General features: G+C 40.4%; 1 protein-coding gene across 9 annotated transcripts in view; it reads left to right on the forward strand.

The window, feature by feature from the left end:
- Window positions 1–25473, forward strand: part of zbbx (zinc finger, B-box domain containing) — an 86190-nt gene that overhangs the window by 54869 nt on the left and 5848 nt on the right. For 7 of the 9 annotated variants that reach the window (XM_053623431.1, XM_053623437.1, XM_053623432.1 and 4 more), the window contains 6 exons: window positions 102–220; window positions 377–435; window positions 1392–2827; window positions 12392–12609; window positions 14511–14682; window positions 18753–18905. In XM_053623431.1, coding sequence (XP_053479406.1) covers window positions 102–220; window positions 377–435; window positions 1392–2827; window positions 12392–12609; window positions 14511–14682; window positions 18753–18905 — 2157 coding nt within the window. Of the gene's footprint in view, window positions 1–101; window positions 221–376; window positions 436–1391; window positions 2828–12391; window positions 12610–14510; window positions 14683–18752; window positions 18906–25473 lie in introns of those variants that run through there. The other 2 variants (XM_053623436.1, XM_053623439.1) reach the window with 2 other exon arrangements.

Genomic DNA, 25473 nt, shown 5'->3' on the forward strand with positions numbered 1-25473 from the left:
CTTACTTTTGTTTTACACTGATTACATTTTGCAAGTTGATAAAATATCCGTCAGACTCCACCTGTCACATAATCTCTGTCTCTCTTTCATATTTGCTGCAGCTGAGGAGATGGATCTGCACCATTACTGCGTCTCTCTTTTTGCTATCTCCAGCTCAGCAGAAGCAGAAAAAGTGAATAACATTTTCAAATCATGCCTGAGTATCACAGAGATAGATGAGGTAATTCAGTGCTCTCTGTGGCTACTGCCCATATCACCTGTAGGCACTGAGATATCCGCTATTTAACTAGTGTATGGCTGTAAGCTATGCATTTACATTTTAATCTCCTCTCCAGATTTTTCCCATCGGTTGTTTTCTGGTTTTTATTTTATCCAGATAGCAGGAGACCCTCTGGTGGATGCTTCCTTTGGAGTCAAGCAGAGAAATTATAAAAAGTGAGTCATGCTACATAGAAAAGAGATATTCAACAACATAAACAAGTTCTCAGTATGTCTCATCTTGTGCCATAAATTCTATTTTAATGGAATTGTATATTTATTTTATTCTGTAATTGAATGAAATGAAAATGAAAACCCAAACACACTGGACTGAAAACTAAAACAGGAAACCTGATGGAATTTTGTTTTATCAGTTTGTTTTATTGTATTTATTTATGTATTAATTTACTTCTGTTGTAAACGTCTTGTACTTGTACTATTTATACTTCTAAGTTAAAACTTATTTTTCCAAGGTAATGGAAAAAATACTGTATACAGTGTACAATTATATTTAGCATAAAATAGTAAAATAACTTTGCAAAAAATAGTGTAAAATATTTGTTTCCATTTCTGGTATGCATTGAGCAGTTCCAGAAAATGTAATGTATGCTTACCACACAAAGAATAAAATAATCATGTAATAATAAATGGGCTGAAGATTACACCATGACTAAGGATACAGATTGGGTAAGAACACAGGGGGAGCAGATTGGATAGCTAATTAGATTGCAAATGAGCAATGACATAAAGGATGCATAACGTATAATGATCCTGAGTGCAGATCAGATTTAAGACACTGCGACCCAGATCAGGTGGGATACAGATCGGGTAATGACATGTGGTGTAAGGTTCAGGTACATGATACAGTGGCTGCAGATCATACAACAACATAGTACACAGATCAGTTGAAGTAATAATACAGGGGAACTGGATGCAGATTGTTTTGAAAATTAATACATGGGATAGGGATGAAAAATGTACTTAGAACACAATGGAAACAAAGGGGATAATTATGAAGAGGTATTAGCCAATGACATGATGCTCAAAAATTGGTATGTGTTAATATTTTTTTTTCATTTCTTAATTGTATTTTGGGTTCTGATGTGGATTTAGCTGTATTTTTTCTCCTACAGAGTGAATCAAGGAGGAGATGCTTTAGCAATGCCTTCCCAAGCAGAAGAAGAAGTTTTTAATCCAACAAAGCCACTGGATTTCTCACTAAAAATTCAAACACTGGATAATGAAACAATTCTGAGTGGGTCAGTAGAATCATTCTCAGAGTCACCACCTTCTGACCAGCTCTTGTTATCACTCACGTTCCATAGGCTCCAAAAATCTGTGGATATCTCCACTTTAACAGACTCTGATATACTAAACACTGAACAGTATAAGGAACACACATTTCAAGAAGCACAATCACCAAAACTTCTCAAACCACAGATATCAAGATATCCATCAAAATCCAAGTCAACACTCAAATGTACAACACAGGTTTGGGATTCCTGCTCTTCTACTTCTCTTTCTTCTCAATCCCATAGTCCATTAGTTTCCACATCAATTCAGAGTCAAACACCAGCATTCCCTGTTTTGTCCAATCCAAAACAGAGTCTGACTCATTCAGAAAGCTATCAAACAAGATCAAACACTCTGAATCCCCCATTGCCTTCCCAATCAGAAGAGGTTGAGTGTCAAACAAAATCACTCGATTTCTCACAAAGATGTTTTAAACCTGCTAATGAAACAATGCTAAGTCAGTTCTCACAATCACCAAAATCTGATAAACTTTTCACTTCTCATGAAGGTCAAAAATCAGATATCTCAGCTATTTTACACAGTTCAGCACCTGCCTTAATAACATCACATCAACAAGAGGAACACACAATTCAAAGAACTCTGTTACCAAGACACAATGATTTTCACAAACCACAGACACTTAAAGAGCCTTCTTCACCACAATACAAGTCAGCAGTAGACTGGGATTCCTCCGTGTCTCTTTCTCTGCAACCCCACAGTCCATTGCTTTCCTCATCGGCAGCATTTCCTGCTTCCTTCATGCCAAAACTGAGCCCAGTACCTCCAGAAGACCAGTGTACCATTGTATATGCTGAAGTTCCTAAACCACCGTTGTGTAGGACTGTCCAAGAAGAAGAGGATAAAAACAAGTTTACTCAAATCTTAAAATCACCAAGACTTGTTGACTTTCAGAAACTCCAAGCCACATTGACACAGAGCTTTGATTCCTCTTTTTATGCTCAATCCCATGGCCCATCGCCTTCTACATCAATTCAATGCCTCTCGCCAGCTTTATCCATTTCCTCCAGGATAAAATTGAGTCCAACGCCTTCAGAACTCGATCATATTAGAGCTAAAGCTCTGATCCCACTGTCTATTAAATCATCCTCTCAGACCCAAAGTGGTAACACTCCATCACAGTTCCAGCCACCTTCAGAACTTAAGAAATCACCTTTATTCTCAGACAACGAGGAACCATGTTTACTTCCTTTAGGATCATCATCATCAAAGTCAGAAATCCTGCAAAGCTCATATCCTATTCACCTGAGATCATCAAGTGAGTAAAATTAGCGTCCTGTTTTGTTCACTACTAAGCAATATTCTGTACCTTTGCCATCATCTATCATCTAAAAATAACAAGTAAAATATATCTAAATACAGTTAACTATATACAGTAAACAAAGGGTGTAATGCAATGACACTGATATATATATATATATATATATATATATATATATATATATATATATATATATATATATATATACACACACAGTATCTCACAAAAGTGAGTACACCCCTCACATTTTTGTAAATATTTGATTATAACTTTTCATGTGAAACCACTGAAGAAATGACACTTTGCTACAATGTAAAGTAGTGAGTGTACAGTTTGTGTAACAGTGTACATTTGCTGTCCCCTCAAAATAACTCAACACACAGCCATTAATGTCTAAACCACTGGCAACAAAAGTGAGTACACCCCTAAGTGAAAATGTCCAAATTGGGCCCAAAGTGTCAATATTTTGTGTGACCACCATTATTTTCCAGCACTGCCTTAGGTTGCCACTGGAGTCCTCTTCCACTCCTCCATGACGACATCACGGAGTCGGTGGATGTTAGAGACCTTGTGCTCCTCCACCTTCCATTTGAGAATGCCCCACAGATGCTCAATAGGGTTTAGACCATCTCCTTCACCCTCAGCTTCTTTAGCAAGGCAGTGGTCGTCTTGGAGGTGTGTTTGGGGTTGTTATGATGCTGGAATACTGGCCTGCGGCCAAGTCACCGAAGGGAGGGGATCATGCTCTGCTTCAGTATGTCACAGTACATGTTGGCATTCATGGTTCCCTCAATGAACTGTAGCTCCTCAGTGCCGGCAGCATTCATGCAGCCCCAGACCATGACACTCCCACCACCATGCTTGACTGTAGGCAAGACACACTTGTCTTTGTACTCCTCACCTGGTTGCCACCAAACACACTTGTCACCATCTGAACCAAATAAGATTATCTTGGTCTCATAATCCATGTCCTTAGTCTGCTTGTCTTCAGCAAACTGTATGCCAGCTTTCTTGTGCATCATCTTTAGAAGAGGCTTCCTTCTGGGATGACAGCCATGCAGACCAATTTGATGCAGTGTGCGGCGTATGGTCTGAGCACTGACAGGCTGACCCCCCATCCCTTCAACCTCTGCAGCAATACTGGCAGCACTCATACGGCTATTCATTGAGGGAACCATGAATCCCAACATGAACTGTGACATACTGAAGCAGAGCATGATCAGTATGCATTATTCCAGCATGATAACGACCCCAAACACACCTCCAAGATGACCACTGCCTTGCTAAAGAAGCTGAGGGTGAAGGTGATGGACTGGCCAAGCATGTCTCCAGGCCTAAACCCTATTGAGCATCTGTGGGGCATCCTCAAACGGATGGTGGAGGAGCACAAGGTCTCTAACATCCACCAGCTCCGTGATGTCATCATGGAGAGGTGGAAGAGGACTCCAGTGGCAACCTGTGAAGCTCTGGTGAACTCCTTGCCCAAGAGGGTTAAGGCAGTGCTGGAAAATAATGGTGGCCACACAAAATAGTGACAGTTTGGGCCCAATTTAGACATTTTTACTTAGGGGTGTACTCACTTTTGTTGCCAGTGGTTTAGACATTAATGGCTGTGTGTTGAGTTATTTTGAGGGGACAGTAAATTTACACTGTTACACAAGCTGTACACTCACTACTTTACATTGTAGCAAAGTGTCATTTCTTCAGTGTTGTCACATGAAAAGATCTAATCAAATATTTACAAAAATGTGAGGGGTGTACTCACTTTTGTGACATACTGTATATATAGTGTGTGTGTGTATGTGTGTGTGAGACATAGTTATGTTATAAAATGATAGCTAATTTAAGTAGCTATCCGGAACGCTGTTTACAACATCAAGATGTGCAAGTTTGTGCATCATTTTTGATTAGTCCTGGATTCCACAGACCCTCTGCACTTTCCCTGTTTGCTTGCCAAAGTTAATTTAGACAGAGCAATAAAGGCCTTTCTCTTTAGATATCGATTAGAGCATTAAATAAATACCCAGTGCACCATAGCATTAAGCCAGGCAATTACACACGGAGGAAAACTACAGGAATACAAGGCAGGAACCTAATCACCACCATCACCTGGGGCTCCCAACAATCGGAATTGAAATGCAGATATGCACACAGCACAGCAGGAACTCTGCTGACTTGAGACATGCAAAGAAAGACACATATACTTACACACGCTCTGACTAAGAATCACACATACACTGCATCGTTCCCACACAGCAGGAACTTTAAGCTTTACTTGCTGACTAGCAGAACCATGCAGGCATCAAGCTGTGTATTATAAATGTTATTAGAGCATTGGGGAGAAAGATGAGAGAGAGAGAGAGAGAGAGAGAGAGAGAGAGAACCCCACAACTGGCAGCTTTTGGAGCAATTCTTAATTTATAAAATATATAACAAATACCAAAATAATAATTATAATCCCATTTCCCTCTTAATCCATACAAAACAATATTTGCAAGATAATCACAGAGGTCTTTCTTTTTCATTGTCTTCATTTTTCTGTGATGATCCCATCCTGAAACAGATTGAATACAGACCCGGTTCAAGCTTTGTTTTGTAGGCAACAAGGTTAAAATATATTTTTAGTGTCAAATGTAATCATTACAATACACTGACAGACTATTCATGTATCACTTTAATTATGAACATTAACACTTTCCAAACTTTTGAGGGTTTTGTAAACCCAGGGTTTCTGTAGATCATTGTGATAAATGATCTGTTCAGAAATACAACATGATTTGTGTATACCAATATGCTGTACTCTAAAAGTGTTGGGTTCTTTAAGACGCCCTTGCCCCCTCGGTGCACATGTACTAGGAACCCACGTGAGCTATGGTAATAGATGATGTTTCGTGTTTGTGACACGAGTTCTGTTAATAAAATATAATCGCGTTCACATGCACCGGTCGCTGTATTTACCTATGGGACAAACAACATAGTGTCAGAAGATGGCACGGACTTTTCACCTGTGAGTGAACCAATTTTGTAGAAAACAGAGACTGAACTGCTTGTGAAAGTTTTCTCAGGACCATGCAGTGAGTGAGTATGGCTGACTGTTTTCGAAGACCAGACCCGCTTTTGATGGAAATGTCACCGACAATGGGCGAATCTTTGAGCAAGAGTCTGACATTTTCATCACCACTATGATTAGCCTGCCAAGACAAGGGCGTATATCCTCCTCAATCTCGCAGGGCCGAAAGTCATTCAACGAGAGCATTCATTTGTCTCTGCAGCAGAGGTGCATGCACTGGGCGAGAACGGCGCGATCTTGACACCCGCTGAATCCAGAGAATATCTGGAGTGCCTGAAGAGGAAATCTTGTGAAATATGCAACCCACAACAAAATAAAACAATGGAGAGTCACAAATTTCACTGTAGAAACCAGAAGCAAGTTGAGACTATTGAGGCATTCATCAGTGATCTCAGGACTAAAGCTAAAAATTTAAGGAAAGTAAGGAAAGACAGAGACCAAAGCCATCTCAATTTGTCGCATACATAAAAGCAAAGAAAGAGAAACGCCCAGCTTTGGGACAACAGCGTCATAATTACAAGAAAATGAATCATTACAAGAAATGTTGTAAAGCATGTAGTCAGTTCGGTCATAAGAAATTTAACAACAGAAGAGCGGTACATGAACTTGAAGTAGACAAACACCCTAACCATGATGACACCTTTTATGTTGATGGCATAGAGTTTGACGAGTGCATCAACACTGTTAGCCCACACATGCCAGAGTTGGAGGAGGGATTTGTCACTTTACACATAAACAAAAATCTATTTACCAATAAGCTCGGAGAGCTTCAAATTATGTATGCCATGACAGTGGACCCCAGTGTACTGCAAGTAGTTCGCCCCACTCATCGTATTCCTCTGGCAATGCAAAGCCATGTCAGAGCGGAGCTGGTCCGTATGCAGAGCCTTGGCGTAATATGGTCTCATCCGTGGTGGTTACACACAAAAAGGTCAGGCAAGAAATCAAGCTGTGTATTAACCCAAATGATCTTAACATTGCCTTAAAAAGACCGCATCAGCCTATGCACAGCGTAGAGGAAGTAGTTTCCCAGTTGACAGGAGCAACCATATTTTCGGTGCTGGACGCAAAGAACTCTTTCTGGCACATTTGCCTTGACCGCAAGTTCTCCATGTTGACCACATTCAGCACTCCATTTAGGTGCTATAGATTTCTTCATATGCCCTTTGGCAAAAACTCAGCAAGCGAGGGGTTCTAGTGCTCTATGGAGCAGTCGTTTTTTAGGATACCCCAGTGCAATTATTATCAACAACATCATCATCAGAGGTTGCAACGCTGCTGAACATGACATTAACCTGAAAAGGGTGTTGAACAGAGCACAAGAAGTCACGCCCAAGCGAAACCCTGTCAAAATGCAAATTTCGCCTGGACCAAGTCAGCTATGTGGGCCATATCTTTATAAGTGAAGGCCTAAAAGCAGATCCTTTTAGCAGATATACTTTCCCTACAGAGATGAGCTAGCTGTGGAAAATGGAATAGTGATGAAAGGCCACAAAACAGTCATTCCTCGCTCACTGCAGAGAGAATATATCGGCATAGACCACAGAGGCCACCCTGGTGTGGACGCTACCAAGCACAGAGCAAGAGGTATAATGTTCTGGCCAACAATGATGGCTGATATCACAGTAGAACTCCTCTCATGCTCAGGCTGCAATAGCACAAAGCCACATCAACAGAAGGAACCACAAAAACCATATCCAGTTCCAGATCTGCCTTGGTCTACAGTGGCAACAGATATATTTGAGTGGCATGGCCAAAATTATCTAGTGCTTGTGGACTCATACTTGGGTTGATATGAGCTTGACCTTCTCCGTGACACAATGTCCACAGCTGTAGTCATGAAACTAAAGAGACATTTTTCTGTGCACAGAACACCTCACACACTCATTTCTGAAAACACTAGTCAGTACATGAGTCTGCGATTCAGAGACTTTGATAAACATTGTGACTTCATCCACATCACCAGCAGTCCAGTGTTCCCACTGTCGAATGGCCTGGCAGAAAGAACGGTTCGCAGTGCAAAACAGCTGATGGAGAAATCTCACAGAGCTGGTACAGACGTATTCCTTAAGCTCCTAAACCTGAGAAACATTCTCCGTGATCCAACGTTGGGTTCCCCGCGCAACACCTGCTGTCACAACAGACATTGTCAGCCATTACTGTTAATTCTAGACTGTTGGAGACAGTACCCAAACATGCCCAGCAAGTCCCTGCACCGCTACTTAATAAGAGGATGACCCAATAGCAATAGTACAACACATCAAGTCACCCACTGCAGCCATTGGTAGAGGGACAGGATGTCAGCAAACCCCAAAAGGATACTCGCACCTTGGCATGGTGAAAGAGGTGAATAAGGATCCTCGGTTATACACTATCCAATGCAATGGGAGAACATATTGGAGGAACTGACGTCACATCCTACCTGTTGCAGAGTCCCCTCCATCATCACTCACCCCCAAGAACACTCAAAACACCACTACACATGCAGAGGACCTTGCTCCCCCTACACAACACTCACCACAAATACACATTCCACAACCAGAATACACATCTACTCACCTGCCAAAGCACACAGTCTCCCAATAAGGTCAGCAATACACCTTACAGAACACATTCAGGTCGCATTCGCAAGCCGAGTTCCAGTAATGGGATGTTTAGTGACACTTTGGTTCTTATTTTGAATGCCTGCTAAACGTGTTTAATATGCTCATTTCCATATTGGTAGTATCATTCTTTGTTGATGTGTTTTCTTCATGCTTACAGAGATCATCTTCAGATTTGTATCTATTATTGTTCAGTTATTCACTGTAATGGATACATGTTATAATACATTTACATCATTTACATTTATTCATTTAGCAGACGCTTTTATCCAAAGTGACTTACAAATGAGGAAATACAAGCAAAGAACAATATAAGCAGTGCTACTATACAAGATCTTTAATTGAGTTCTAGAAGAAGCAAAGTGCGCAGAGTAGAGGTGTAAGAACCAGAGTAAGGATTTTTTTTTTTTTAAGGGGTTAGTTACGTGTTCACGGAAGTGGTGGGTCCTTAGCTGTTTTTTTGAAGATAATGACAGATTCTGCTGTCTGGATTGAGGTTGGAAGTTCATTCCACCACTGAAGGACAGATAGTGTGAAGGTTCTGGAAAGGGACCTTGATTCCAGTTTTGGTATGACAAGAGCCTGGACTAGTAGTTGTGTAGCCTGTTTGGTGAAATAGGGTCTGATTTTCTTGATGTTGTACAGAATGAACCTACAAGACTGTGCAGTTGTTGAAATGTGGTCTGTAAATGTCAAGCTATCATCAAGAATCACCCCAAGGCTCCTGGCTGTCCTGGTTGGCTTGAGTGTGGTTAAGCCGAGCTGTACAGTGAGGTTGTGCTTGATTGAGGGACAGGCTGGGATGACGAGAAGCTCAGATTTTGCCAAGTTAAGCTTAAGGTGGTGTTCCCTCATCCAGTTTGAGATGTCAGACAGGCAAGCAGACATTCGTGTAGAGACAGATGGATCATCAGGTTGGAAGGACAAACAGAGCTGGGTGCCATCAGCATAGCAATGATATGTGAAGCCATGAGACTCAATCACCTGCCCCAGAGATGTAGTGTAAATAGAAAAGAGCAGTGGACCCAGAACTGACCCCTGAGGAACCCCAGTTTCCGAAATACCTCCCCTCCACAATACCTTGAAGGATCTGTCTGAGAGATAGGATTCAATCCAGTGCAGAGCCGTTCCGGTGACACCTAGGCTGGAGAGAGTTGACAGGAGGATCTGATGATTCACAGTGTCGAAAGCCACAGAGAGGTCGAGTAGGATGAGGACAGATGATCTAGAGGTTGCTCTTGCTAGTCGTAAGGCTTCAGTGACGGAAAGCAGAGCAGTCTCCGTGGAGTGATTGCTTTTGAAGCCAGACTGCTTGGTGTCCAGGAGGTTGTTCTGTGTGAGAAAATTGGAGAGTACATTAAAAACATCCCTTTCAAGGATTTTGGAAAGAAAAGGGAGGAGGGAAACAGGTCTGTAGTTGTCAACCGCAGCAGGGTTAAGTGACGGGTTTTTAAGCACTTCTATTCTTATAATAGAAGTCATTCATATTCTTGGTTGTTGATCATATTGATCAATGTCATATTCCATTATTGATCATTAAGTATGTTTACTTTCTTTCTTTGATAGGAAGTTTCAGCTAAAGGAAGGGATGTAGATCATTGTGATAAATGATCTGTACAGAAGTACAACATGATTTGTATATTCCAATATGCTATGCTCTAAATGTGTTGGGCTCTTTAAGAACACCCTTGCCCCTCAGTGCACATGTACTAGGAACCCACATGAGCTATGTTAATAGGTGATGTGTTGTGTTTGTGACACGAGTTGTGTTAATAAAATCGCGTTCACATTTGGCGGTCGTTGTGTTTATCTATGGGACAGACAACAGTTTCCTTCAAGAAATACAGACATAGTTGTATGTATAATTTCATAATGGCACAGCTTCCCGGTCAAACAAATATATTTATTGAATAAAAAATCAAAATATCAGGTCAGGAGATGAGATTTTGTCGAGTTTAGATGCCTTCCCTCCCTCCATGACTGCAATACTTTTGATGGAAAATTAATCCCATAGTGATGAACAAAAGACTAAGCTACCAATGTCCAATTACTACCAATGACATTACAGCTAATTTGCCAAAAGACAAATATAGTTAACTTGTGTCTTGAAAATATGCATTACTCATGAGCTACTAGCTAATGTAATAAGTTACCTAAAGTTTAGCTAAGGCAATATATCATGGCCATACAGGCTAATGTACTGTACTCAGTGGAGACACTACAGGTGAATACCATAAAATTTGTGTCTAATAACGTCATCACAATCACCAGATTGATATACAAATGATGTGTTAACTAATTCAAATGCACTAATTTGCATACATTTGACAAGACACTACAGGTGAATAGGATAAACAAAATAACTAAAGCAGACCACCACAGATCTTCCCCAGTTATTGACTTACATTAGGAGTCTTTTCCCCTGAAATGTTATGTTTAAATATGCAGATTAGCTTGTTTTGGTTAATTTAGAAGTAATCTACAGATGCAAACAGACGGAGGGTAGTAGGCTTAAAATAAACACCATCTAAATGTGTATTTTGGCAAATTTCTTTCCATTAGAGTAAAAGAAGACATGGAAGCAAAATAGACCAAAATCTCAAAACTGACTACTACATGAAAAAAGTGTCCTGCTTTAAACAGTAACTTCATAATTTTGATTGTAGACTCCTCATCTAATAACTATCCATTCTATTAGTTTGGTGTATGCTGATAGAGCTTTAAATGATACAGACAGCCCCCCCTCAAATGTGAAACTAAGTCCTTGTCACCATCAGTTATGCTCTGTGTGTTTTTTTTTAAAAAAAGAAACAATTATGATAACTTTTTTCCACTTGAGCCCCTACCCCCCAAAATGTCTGTGCATGTCCCTGTTTAGCTATATAGGCTGCTTGCCTTACAAGTCATGTGACATGTGGAAGCAGTTCAAAAAACAAACAAACAAACAAATAAACAAAAAAACATTGGCAATACACTAGGAATACACTGTGAATGAAAATAATAAAGAAAGGAATAAAACATGACAGGGTGGTGTGATGTGGCCTTATGCGAAGCAGAAGTTGATTTTTTTCCCTCTTGTACCACAGGAATATGCCAATGATTATTTATTTATTTATTTATTTATTTATTACAGAACCATCTATGGGGGGAACATGGCTTAACATGTTTGCCTCACACCTCTGGGGTTGGTGGTTCGATTCCTGACTTCAATTCCCGTCTCCTGCAGGGTGCATGCAGAGAGCTTGTATGTTCTCCCTGTTCTTGGGAGTTTCCTCCTCCATTCCAAAAACATGTGTTGTAGGCTGATTGGCATTTCCAAATTGTCATAGTGTCTGTTCAGTTGTGTCCTTCAATTGGTTGGCCTTTGAAAGGAAACTCAGCTTTTTGCACATTAATAGAACAATATAGACAACTTTCCAAGATTTTCACCTCATTAAAGTGATAAATCTGGTAAAAAATAAATTAACGAAATTTTCCTTCTTACATTATCCCAGAGTTGTTTGCTTCTTTAGATATTAACATGTTTATTTTTTCACTGGATCAAAGGCTAATATTGCTTACTATAAGGGTAGCTTCACACATTTATACACTTTTACCTCAAACCATGTTGAGGAATGTCTTTTAATCTGAGTGTAGGATAATTTAGACATGATGCAACTGGTCATACTGTTTACTGAACCTTTGTTACAGTAAAGTTCAGACACCAAACATGTCTTGGCTAATGGAGTACATTTGTGGAAGAAACTGTACATTCCTTTTTGGTGAACACTTCAAGAAGTGTTTATGTGCCATCATCTAGAAATAACTTTTAAAAAATTACATTGCTATCTTCACTATCAGTAGTACAATTCTAATAACACTAAAATTTTTCTGTTGGTTTTTGTGCAGATTCAGATATGTCAAGTGACAGTGTTGGCATGATGCCCACTGATGAAGACTCTTCTGATGAAGAAATGAGGAGATGTGCACTGCAGGACATGGAGGAAAAGGAGGAGAGAAACACATTCTCATTCCCTCCATCACTGTTTCCCATTGCAGATTTTCCTTTCCCCTCTCAGAGCCCCACGATTGAAGAGCAGTCAGCATTCTTTACCAAACCATCCCTGGTGAGCATAGCAAACGTGTCTGTTTCACTGCAATGTGCTTCAGTTCTCATATGTTGATAGAAATGGAGAATGTGCAGATAGAAAGTAGGATTGAAATTGCAGAAATATTTTTTTTGTTTTTGGGGGAAGCAAAACTGAAAAAACAAATGTTGTTCTTGCAAAGATCCAATATTTTTTTAATTATTGACCCAATGAGTTTAATATTACTGATATTTGAGAAATTTAGTTCTGTGAATCAAATTTCCTGTGTGATAAATAGCCTTTTTGACCTGCCAAAAATTAATGGAGAAAGTGAGAAAAGTGGTAAGCTAAAATATAAATTAAATATCTAGTCAGAGGACATTCATTTCCACTCTTTTGTCTGGCTCATGTTCTTTAGGTTTTTATCTAATCTAAATTAATTTTGCGTCAAATTTACAGCGGCCTGATAACAATCACAAAATGGACATTTCTCATTTCCTTTCTTCAACTATGACACAAGGTATCATTGAAGAGAGGCACCACTGTCAAAGCACCCTGGTGTTTTTTGCCTGTGGTCATCTCTACTAAAGTGCATACAGTAGGTCAGTGCCAAACATTAGGGTGTCACTCAGATAACAAAATTTCACCAAAAAATTATTTAAACCCAACCTACCGTAAATAATGTAGTTCGGTATCTACCTTTATACTTCTACAGAATCAACAATTCACATCAGCATTAAACTGTTGTATTGCAGTGGCAGCAGAAATTGAATGTAGCCTGCATTAGTCTAAAGTATTCATTTGATACATCCAGCGGGTGTGGGTTCCTAACATTCAACAGAAACAATGTTCAGAATTTTTGGCATGAGTGATTTTTCTCCCCAATTTGATCACCTGCCAATTCCCACCCAGCAGCCAGCTCTCCCCTATCATATCACTGCTACCAACTGGAAATGGTGAGGACTAATGTGCTTCTGGGACATGTAAAGCCACCCAATCACATGAATTACTGCTCATTCTGCATCACAGGACAGCATAAAATACTCAGAGGAAAGCACTATCTACCCTCTTCTGCATACATGAGATGCCAATGCACAGGATTGGCTTGTGTAGCTGTGATTGACAGGGGGGAGAGAGAAAATGCCATCCCTCCCATCCAGAGAATACGGCCAATTTTGCCCCCTTGGCTGCCAGCCACAGATGGCTTTGATGAGTGAGATTTTTTTTAAAATTCATTTGGCTATCTAGGTACAAACCAGGTGTGTGTGGTGCTTCACATCTAAAAGAACAAACAAGCAAACAAAAAACTATGCACACAGCTGCATCAGCTTTATCCAGCTTAAAATTTTTCTGGACCATTACTGTCACGTTCCGAGGGTGGAGACGGAAGCAGTTGCAAGTGACCGAATCAAAGCAGAATAATCCAAAGGAAGAGTCAAAGTTCGTAGTCGTGAAAACAGGCAGGAGTCAGGCGATCAGGCAAACAAACAAAACGAGGCTAGGCAGAAATCGAGGTCGGGGACGTAAACACTGGTCAAATTCACTTAATCAAAACTCACAAGAAAACGGGTTGGCAAAACGGCAGAGAGCAAGTCTACTAAACGTATTACTTCACAAAGTCTGTTTGCTTCTAAAGTCTCTTAAATGCTGTAGTGGGAGTGTGTGTGTGTGATTGGAAGCAGCTGTGTGCGATTAGAACTCCGGGGAAGGTGAGCGCATGCATGTGTGGGAAGTGTAGTTCTCAGCGGCCATGTTTGTAGTCAGCGGTGCCTCCTGGGAAACTGAGTCTTGGCTTGGCTGTGATATGATAATTATGCTCAACATTGTGCTAGTAAATGAGTTTTCTGATCATGGTTTTAGTGGTGCTTTAGGTGTAAGGAAATATATGGTAAAAATTATGAAGTTAATAATGATATTAATAATGTTTCTTTGTATTACAGGCTGTAAGCTCATTAGCGCAGAGATACAACGGTGTATCCACAAACTACCAAGGCCTGGATGGCTTCTTCACGCTGGGGCTAGACTCCAGGTCTGTTCCATTGAGTCCGGCTCCATCACACGCTCCTCCAGAGATACATACACACCCCACAAACTCAGAGGCCTTTATGTTAGGTCAGTACTAATGCAAACAGTCCAAAATTCTCTGGTGAATAAAATTGATTTCTATGTCAATACTCAATCAGTACAATGTATTTCATCATACCTAATGGTAAGTGTTTAGTTTATATTTAGATTATTTAATTTTAGTTTATTTAAGTTTATTTATGTTATAGATACTGAGATTGGTGTAGTAATTCAAAGTGGAAAATCTTTATACTCCTTGTCAGTAGTTATAATGGATTATATATGCAATCCAGGCTACAACTTTGCCAAAAGTGTTATCTTTTCATTTGTGTTATTGTTCCATATGGAGTGGAACCATTTAATAAGTAATGTAGAAAATGAAAGACATTTATTGTCAGTCAAGAGGGACAGATTATGTCCACCGGAGATAATACTATGATATAAATGGAGGATGCATTAGCTAAGGGAGCACTTCAAACGCTTCCTGTACTCACTGTCATGTTTTTTTTTTTTTTTTTTTTTTTTTGTGTGTGTGTGTGTGTATATGTGTAACCCAGTGGAGTTTGGTACAAGCTGGATTTTCTTTATTCCTTTCTACACTATTCCTGTCCTCAAGATTTTTCTTATTTTTGGCAAAAAACGGTAGAAGATGAGTTAATAAAGACTTTATGTCCACCTGAGGCTTGAGGCATGAGACAATAATACAATACGGATGGAGTTTTTTTTTAAGCTTAGGAAGCTCATCCTAGCTCTGATTTGCTTTGTATCTTAACCCAATAGTGCCATTATTGGTCTGATTCTCATTCATCTTTAACAAATGTGCTTAAAGGTAGTGTAATTAAAAAAAAATATATATATATATATATATATATATATATATATATATATATATATATATATATATATATATATGGGCAAATGTAAGGATCTGAGCTACTTTGACAAGGGCCAAATTGTGAGTGTTAGACAACTGGCATAGGGCATCTCAAAAATGGCAGGTCTTATGGGGGGTTCCCAGTATGTAGTGGGTAGTACCTATCAAAAGTGGTCCAAGGAAGGACAACCAGTGAATCAGCAATAGGGCCATGGCCATCCAATGATCACTGATGAGAATGGCGAGCGAAGGCTAACCTGTCTGGTCTGATCCCACAGAAGAGCTACTGTAGCACAAATTTCTGAAAATGTTAATGCTGGCTGTGATAGAAAGGTGTCAGAACACAGTGCATTGCACCTTGCTGGATATGGGCTGTGTAGCCACAGATCAGTCAGTCAGAGTGCCCATGCTGACCCATGTCCACCGATGAAAGTGCCTACAATGGCCATGTGAGCATCAGAACTGGACCATGGAGCATTGAAAGAAAGTGTCCTGGTTTGATGAATCACATTTTCTTTTACATCATTTGGATGGCTGGGTGCGTGCGGCACAAACAAGTCCAATCCATGGAGGCCACACCTCGCTACTTACAGGACTTAAAGGATCTGCTGCTAATATTTTGGTGCCAGATACCATGACACACCTTCAGAGGTCTTGTGGAGTCCTGTTTTGGTGGCACAAGGGGGACCTACACAATATTAGGCAGGTGGTTTTAATGTTATGGCTGACCGGTGTATATTTGTATTTCATAACTGAAATTGAAACAGCTTTCTGTATTGCATTATCAGGCCAGTTTTTCCTCCAGGTGTTTTTTTTTTTTTTTTTTTTTTTTTTTTTTTAAAGTAAGTAAATGAAAAATATATAAAACCTGTATTTTTACAGCACTATGCTATTCAGACCATAATTATTCTGTGTTTAGATGAATGGCCCAATAAAATACTGCAGGGTAACAGCCACTGCACAGATTATGCCATTCTCATATATCCATTTATTCCCCTGTTCCATTTTCCCCACACTTAATGAGTTACTCTTAAGAGAGCATAAGTTAGAATGTAAACACTAATATTTCCATTAGTACTTTCTAAGATTGCCATTAATACAGTATGGAGGAAGTCAGTGGAGACAAACAGAACTCTAATGGCCTCATTTTTACAGTTGCAATCAAAATTATTCAACACCCATTTCAAATCACGTTTATTGTGAAAATTTACAGACTTTCATTTGTTTGTACAAGTTTGAACAAGTCAAACAAAAGCAATTGGAATAGTTCAACACAATGAATGCAACCAGATTTCTGAGAAGGCAGGTTGTGAAAAACCCTTGAGTGACTGCAAAAGACCTGAAGCAAAACTTGATGGCAACAGGCACTGAGGTTTCAGTGAGCACAGTAAGGTGTGTACTAAACGCAGAAGGTTTCCCTAACAGACGTACAACACTACTGACCCAAAAGCACAAGAAAAGTTGGCTCAAAATCATATAAATAAGGCACAGAAGTTTTGGGATTCTGTTCTGTGGAACGATGAAACAAATCTGGAACTTTTAGGCACGATGGATCAGCTGCATGTCTGGAGGAAGAAGAATGAAGAGCACCCTGTCCACGTCTGCACTGGAAACCTGCAGTGTGTGGAAGGCAAGATGTCAATGAAGTATTAGGAAATCCTAGGAGAAAACCTCATGCCATCTGTGAGGAAGCTGAAGCTTGGGCCTCATTGGACCTTCCAACAGAACAATGATCCAATCATACCTCAAATTCCACCAAGGCATGGTTGTAGAAGAAGTCCTACAAGGCCATAACAGTCACCTGCCTTGAACCCCATAGACGATCTCTGGTGGGATTTGAAGAAGGCGGTTGTAGCACACAAACCCAAGAATATTACTGAACTGGAGGCCATTGCTCATAAGGAATGGGCTAAGATTCCTCAGGAAGGCTGCCAGAAGGTGGTGTCTGGCTATGCATCTTGTTTGCAGCAGGTCATAACAGCAAAAGGGTGCTCTACTGAGTACTAAAAATGCTTGCCATGAAGGGGTTGAATAATTTTGAGACTGGAGAAGTCATTATAAATTGCATTTTCAGTTGAATTTGGGGAAACCACTTGAAGCATTCGTTGTGTTTAACTATTTCAATTGCTTTTGTTTGATTTGTTCATTGCAAACAGCTGAAAGTCTGTAGATTTTGATAATAAACCTGATTTGCAATGGGGGTTGAATAATTTTGATTTCAACTGTAGATGCTATATATCAAAATGTTTCCTTAATGAGAGGCAGGAAAGGTCATATGAGTGATGTTTCCCTGTCAGCAGTGTCTGCTTTTCCTCTGCTCATTTTTTCTTTGCAGCATATAGCCATCACTCTTTTTTCTCATCCTTTTTTATTCCTCAGAGTGCCATGATCTAATAGGTTTATTGGTCTGTCTCTCTAGCTCGCATTCCCCTGAGCACAGTGACAAGGGCAGCAACCACTGAGCTGGAAAATGGCTTAATTATAGCCTTCATTTAAGACACAGAAAGGAGACATGTGTTAACCCCAGAGACATGTCTCTCAGTATGCATGCATCTGCTGCTCCCTTAATATGTAGTGTCTGGCTGTCTTCAACTTTCTAAAACTCAGGAAAATAACTTTAGTATGTCCATGACTTAGGGACATAAATTCATTAGCGAAAGCTAATCTAAGTTATGCACTTTGACATTTTGCTCTTTGAGTATTCAACTGTAACTCAAGTATAGACTATCAGGCTAATATGTTCACAAAAAAGGATACTGGAAACAGCACACTTGGAACACAAGGAATTATGTGATAGATTCTAGTGATTTTTGATGTTATCTATGGCTTAACTGCTTTAGTTTGAATTCAGATCTAAGTAAATGCCATAGATAGGGAGACAGGTGAATGGACAGACAGACAGACAGACAAAGAGATGGTCAGGTAAATCACCAGACATAAAGGCAGATAAAGAGTGATGGACAGACACATACAGATAGAAAACAAGATAGAAAACAAGTAAACATAGACAGGTGAATAGACAGATAGGATGACAGTAAATGTACAGACAGACAGGTAGATGGATGGGTGAATGGAAAGACAAATAAAGAGACAGACACATGAATGGATATATACATGTAAGGATGGATGGATGGACATAGACACACACACAAAACATTGTTCGAATAATGCCAAAGTTTCTGCTCTCTCTCTCTCTCTCTCTCTCTCTCTCTTTCACTCTGTCTCTCTCTCTCTCTCTCTGTAGGTAACAGTATCTGGAGGCCAGAGAGTAGCCTTCTAAATCCTGCAGAGGCAAAGCTTGTTGGTGTAGTAATTAACAACCAGCCAATCAGCATCAACTCACGATCTTTTACACCAATACGTAAAATGGAACCATCTTGGAGGCTGAGTCAATCAGGTATGATATTTCTTATGTAGTTTCTATGCACTTAAATGGAAATTTTTCATGTGCACATTAGAAAAACTAGCATGGAAATAGCAGCAATTTGACAAAATGAATATATATATATATATATATATATATATATATATATATATAGTATCTCACAAAAGTGAGTACACCCCTCACATTTTTGTAAATATTTGATTATACATTTTCATGTGACAACACTGAAGAAATGACACTTTGCTACAAAGTAAAGTAGTGAGTGTACAGCTTGTGTAACAGTGTAAATTTGCTGTCCCCTCAAAATAACTCAACACACAGCCATTAATGTCTAAACCGCTGGCAACAAAAGTGAGTACACCCCTAAGTGAAAATGTCCAAATTGGGCCCAAAGTGTCAATATTTTGTGTGGCCACAATTATTTTCCAGCACTGCCTTAACCCTCTTGGGCATGGAGTTCACCAGAGCTTCACAGGTTGCCACTGGGGTCCTCTTCCACTCCTCCAAGACAACATCATGGAGCTGGTGGATGTTAGAGACCTTGTGCTCCTCCACCTTCCATTTGAGGATGCCCCACAGATGCTCAATAGGGTTTAGTCCATCACCTTCACCCTCAGCTTCTTTAGCAAGGCAGTGGTCATCTTGGAGGTGTGTTTGGGGGCGTTATCATGCTGGAATACTGCCCTGCGGCCCAGTCTCCGAAGGGAGGGGATCATGCTCTGCTTCAGTATGTCACAGTACATGTTGGCATTCATGGTTCCCTCAATGAACTGTAGCTCCCCAGTGCCGGCAGCATCCATGCAGCCCCAGACCATGATACACCCATCACCATGCTTGACTGTAGGCAAGACACACTTGTCTTTGTACTCCTCACCTGGTTGCCGCCACACACGCTAGACACCATCTGAACCAAATAAGTTTATCTTGGTCTCATCAGACCACAGGACATGGTTCCAGTAATCCATGTCCTTAGTCTGCTTATCTTCAGAAAACTGTTTGTGGGCTTTCTTGTGCATCATCTTTAGAAGAGGCTTCCTTCTGGGACGATAGCCATGCAGACCAATTTGATGCAGTGTGCGGCGTATGGTCTGAGCACTGACAGGCTGATCCCCCACCTCTTTAACCTCTGCAGCAATGCTGGCAGCACTCATATGTCTATTTCCAAAAGACAACCTCTCGATTTGACGCTGAGCACGTCCACTCAACTTCTTTGGTCGACCATGGCGAGGCCTGTTCTGAGTGGAACCTGTCCTGTTAAACCGCTGTATGGTCTTGGTCACCATGCTGCAGCTCAGTGTCAGGGTCTTGGCAATCTTCATATAGCCTAGGCCATCTTTATGTAGAGCAACAATTCTTTTTTTCAGATCCTCAGAGAGTTCTTTGCCATGAGGTGCCATGTTGAACTTCCAGTGGCCAGTATGAAGGAGTGTGAGAGCGATGACACCAAATTTAACACACCTGCTCCCCATTCACACCTGAGACCTTGTAACACTAACAAGTCACTTGACACCGGGGAGTGAAAATGGCTAATTGGGCCCAATTTGGACATTTTTACTTAAGGGTATACTCACTTTTGTTGCCAGTGGTTTAGACATTAATGGCTGTCGGTTGAGTTATATTGAGGGGACAGCAAATTTACACTGTTACTCAAACTGTACACTCACTACTTTACATATATATATTAGGGATGCACCGAAATGAAAATTCTTGGCCGAAACCGAATATAATGAAAAACTTGGCCGAAAGCCGAAGGGCAGAAGCGAACACGTTTTTTTTTTTTTTTTCGCATTGTTTCCATTTATTTTGCCATTTTTTTCACCATTGCATAAATTAAATAGTCAAAATGTGCTTTTTACTATTTTGTCTTGCTTTTCAAAGAAAAAAATCAATTACAAAAACTACAATTTCAAAATATTTATTTAACACTGAACATTTTTTTTTTCATTCCAGCAGGCATAGGCTACCAACAAGGCACAATATAACTTTAAATAAATAAATGAGTAAAATAAAAATATTTGTATGTGGTCATCTTTGAGCCCCCCTTGAATAGCCTATGTTAGGCCTATAACTGACTGCTGAAAGAATGGAACACACCGTAGCCTACAACAAAAAGTGCATTGACAAGAGTGCAAAAAATGGTTCTATTTGGTTCTATACGGCTGATTATATTGGGCATATATACCGCTCGCGTCCCTGTACACCTCACGGAGTATTATAGTAGATATAGTATAGTTCGTTACGTTGTTAATGTTATGTTCCTTGATAAGATTTAGTTAGTTTAAACTATAGGTTAGTTCATTTAGTCCCCGCTGGTTTTTCCACTCCCAGTCCATAGTACTAGTTCATGTTTCTTGTTTTGACCCTGTTTTCTGTGACCGCGACTTTGATTCCCTTTGCCTGTCTTGACAACGTTCTTTGGATTACGATTTGGATTTGTCTGCCTGCCCTTAAATAAATACGTGTTTACCTGCTTCCGTACTCTACTCCCTTACGTCTTGCGACGTGACAGAATACTCCAGAACAGAAACAAAAACGTAAACATCCGAAGAGCACGTAGCTCGTGCACGCGCGTGCCCCCTCATCGAGGTCATGACGTTCGCGTGTCTCACTCTGGTTGCTAGGCTATTTGGTCGCGTCATCAAACACGTCATTGTTCGGTCAAATTTATTCTGCATTTTCACTTATTAATTTCGGTTGCCGAACATTGCATCTCTCTCTCTCTCTCTCTCTCTCTCTCTCTCTCTCTCTATATATATATATATATAGAGAAACACCTTGCTACCAGAAATACTGTGAAAGCTTGTAATTGCAACTTTTGCCTGAACTATTTTGAAGTAATTCCAGACAGTCAGAGACAATTGAGCTGAGTGGGGCAGGGCCAAAAGGTGACATCCAAAGGTACACACTAATGGTGTGAATAGTTATTTGTAAAAATCACATGAGAAGCATACATGTTTACAGCTTTACAGATTTGCAGCATTTACAAAATCATAGTCAGCCACAGCAGTAAAGTTAAGCTTTAATTGCACATTCAGCTTTAATTGCAAACACAAATGTCTGACTTTACCACTAGCTTCTCTTTTCTTCTTCTTTGCTTCTATGTAGTGCTTAGCACAAACTACTCCTTGTAACTAAACAGTACAATGTTTTAGAAATTGTAGCTAACCTACCAAGCCACCTAAACATAACATTACACTAAAGTTAGCCAACCAAATAGTAATGGTTACATTAACATTATGTGTCCATCTCTACCCATCTGAATGTAGCCATCTGACATCTGACTAGTTAGTTTGGGTTTCATTAGGTTAGCTAGCAAATTAAAGCTATTGTAAACTGTAAATTAGTCAAATTTGCTAGCAGTCATGAGAGCAGTTGGTATTCACGAAAGTCCCATAATTTCAGATGTGTTGTACATTTATGCATAACGTGACTAGCTAATGTAAACTTCAATTGATCAGCTTCAAATCATATACAGTAAATCTCATTTCATATTAATGGTATTAACTAAAGCAATATTAAATAAAGCAGGCCAGCACAAATCCATAAATTAAGACAAATAAAACCAGCCATTCCATTAAGAATGTCACTGTAGAACAGGTAGATGGGCCCAAGCACTTTATAAGTTGGTTACATTTGCTGAGGTGGCATCTTTTAATGCAGTGCAAAAACTTCATTACAGCCAGCACTAAGTGACAGATAAGTGACTGATCTGGTATGTCTTAAGCTACAGTACAATGTGTCTCATACTCCCTAGTGTGCTGCAGACCATTTGCTTCCTGCAGAAACAAGCCCCTTCTGGTTTTCAAATATGGTATCAGGGAGACACTTTGCTTAAAATAAAAAAAAATAATAAAAAAAAAAAGCAAAAAAACAAACAAACAAACAAACAAAACAATTAAACACAGCAATCTCTTTGTGCTTGGTATCCAGTGTCACCTGGGTACAGTAGATATACTGTACATATTTTTAACCCTAACCCTCATGCAAACACTTACACACAATTTTACTAAAAGATTAAGAGGCCCATGGGAGCACATGACAACTTTTCTTATTTTCTTCAGACAGCTAGAAATATCACATCTTTCCAAAATAATAACTAATAATAATAAAAGGCTCCTCCACCTTCCTGAACTGTTACCCAGATTAAACATTCCATGAGATGAAATCTAGAGTGTACCACTATATCTATTTATAGTGTCAAAATCTGATTAATATTTTATGCAGCAGCTCCTCAACAAGGCTGAATACACTGTTTACTTCATGCCTCGTCCACTTAGACAGACAGTGTGTTGATCAGTGCACTGATGACATTGATAACACCAAAGACAACAGCAAGAAACACATAAATGTTCACTGTAGGTGTGATTTACTGAAACACATTTACAGCCCTCTGTGATTAAAGCAGAGCTGATGAGATTAATACACTGGCCAAAGCACGCACACACACACAAACACACACACACACACACATACACTGTAGAGGCATCATTGCTCCATGATTCCTGAACACTTGAATAAGAAGTAGTATAAAGACCAAGAAAAGATTTATAACTAGAATTAACACCCAAATGAGTTCTATAATGCACACTAATTTATGGCTAGGATTAGAACTAGGAATTAGATCAGAATTAGACATAGGATCAGAACCTAGAGGCCTAGAACTACTACTGGGACTAAGCAGGATTGACGCTACAGTAGGTCAAAGAAAGGATCAGGAAAGGTGTTATCTAGGGTAAGAATGTCTGGGTTACGCATGTAAACCTGTTCCCTGAGAAGGGAATGAGATGTTGCGTGAGCTTCATGCTGTGGTAACACCTCTGCACGTGACTGGTAACTGAAGTTTGTGTAAACTCACACCAATTTATGGCTTGCTGCGGTCAGGTAATGTGGCATTACGTGCGTCGTATAACTATAAGCATGTCATCAGCTTCCCTTTGTCTGAAGCGAAAACGCAATTACAAACATACTCAAGTATGGCAAAGCTACGCAATATCTCATTCCCTTCTCAGGGAACAGGGTTGCATGCATAACCCAGATGTTCCCTTTCAGTGGGAACTCAACGTTGTGTGAGCTTCACACTGTGGGAATGAGTATACCCAATCCGTCATACTGAGAATAAGGTCTGTGTCTGAGGGTCACTGTAAGATCCTCGACCAAACTTTAATGCCGAATGAATGTGTGTGGCGTAGACCACCCCGCCACAGCACGTTGATACACATTGCCTCCAAACACAAACCTCAGGAACTTCCTGACTGGGCAATGAAATATGCTTCTCTTTTAGATCCATCATCACAAACCATTCCTCAAACTGAATCTGTGGAACAATAAGTTTGAGCGTCAACATCCTGAACCTGTATATCCGAAGAGTATGGGTCAGATGAAGCAGATCTAAAATTGGCTCCATACTCCCATCTTTTCTGTGCACCAGGAAATAATGGCCTTAAAAACCTGCCTCTCTCAGAGAAAGAGGTACATGTTCTATGGCCCCTTTGTCCAAGAGAGATCTTACTTCCTGCACTAACGTCGGACTCTGGTCTGTGCTGACTACTGTGGTGAGCACGCCATGGGGGGTCGAGCTATGAACTGGACCCAATACCCTTTTCTATGGAGGACAGAACCCATGGAGATACATTTGGCAATAATTTCCCTGCTGCCAGGTGGTCTTTAGTGATGTTAACTTTCCACATTTTGTTGGAGGGAAAACATCAGATTTTCATTGCCCTGTAACAGCTCGCTGACCAGAGAAAACTGAAAACTTGGGATGACAATGACTAGGGGAGTCCTACAGAAATACTGGCTAACTGCCCTAACAACCTCTCATCCCCTGATACCTCCTTCCATGGCCCTTCAGGACTGCTTCTTTCTGCCTTTTTGGCACTGATTATAATTTTTTAAATCAGGCCTACTAGTAGGCTGTGACTGTGGCCACCCAGTCCCGCTGACCTTCTGCAGGGGGAGGCAGGCCTCTACACTCACCTTCTGTGCCTCCCTCACTTCTGTGCCTGCAGCACTGCCATTGTATGCAGAGACCCACAAGCAAGACCCACTTCTGCATAGGCTTTGCCAACCAACCTTACATGGCCTTACATGTCTTGGATGGCAAAGCTACCCCCCCGGTTTTGCTGCCATCAATGGAGTTAACTCACAAAGCGCCTCCTCCACCTTCGGTATAGCATAATAACCTTTTCTGTCTTTTTCCGGTATTTACATGACAGAATCCCCCACTTAGAGGAGTTCAGAGGAGGGAGTGAATTTCTCCACGAGACCAGAGGGTGCGCTTCGTGAAGCATGAAGGGGGAGCGATGTCCTCCATGGAGCATGAAAGGGGAGTGACATGCGGCGTGAAGCAGAGAAATGGAGTGATGTCTTCAGCGGAGCATGGAGGCAGAGTGATGTCCTCAGTGGAGCAGGATGACAGAGCAACGTCCTCAGCTGAGCAGGGAGGCAGAGCAATGTCCTCATCTGAGCAGGAAGGTGGAGCGACATCCTCAGCGTGGTAGGAAAGTGGAGTGATGTCCAAAGTGGAGCCTTGCGTAGTGACGTCCGAGGTGGAGCAGGGAGGTAAAGCGGAGTTCTCATC

This window comes from Ictalurus furcatus, chromosome 4, assembly GCF_023375685.1.
Source record: "Ictalurus furcatus strain D&B chromosome 4, Billie_1.0, whole genome shotgun sequence".
NCBI lineage: Eukaryota > Metazoa > Chordata > Actinopteri > Siluriformes > Ictaluridae > Ictalurus > Ictalurus furcatus.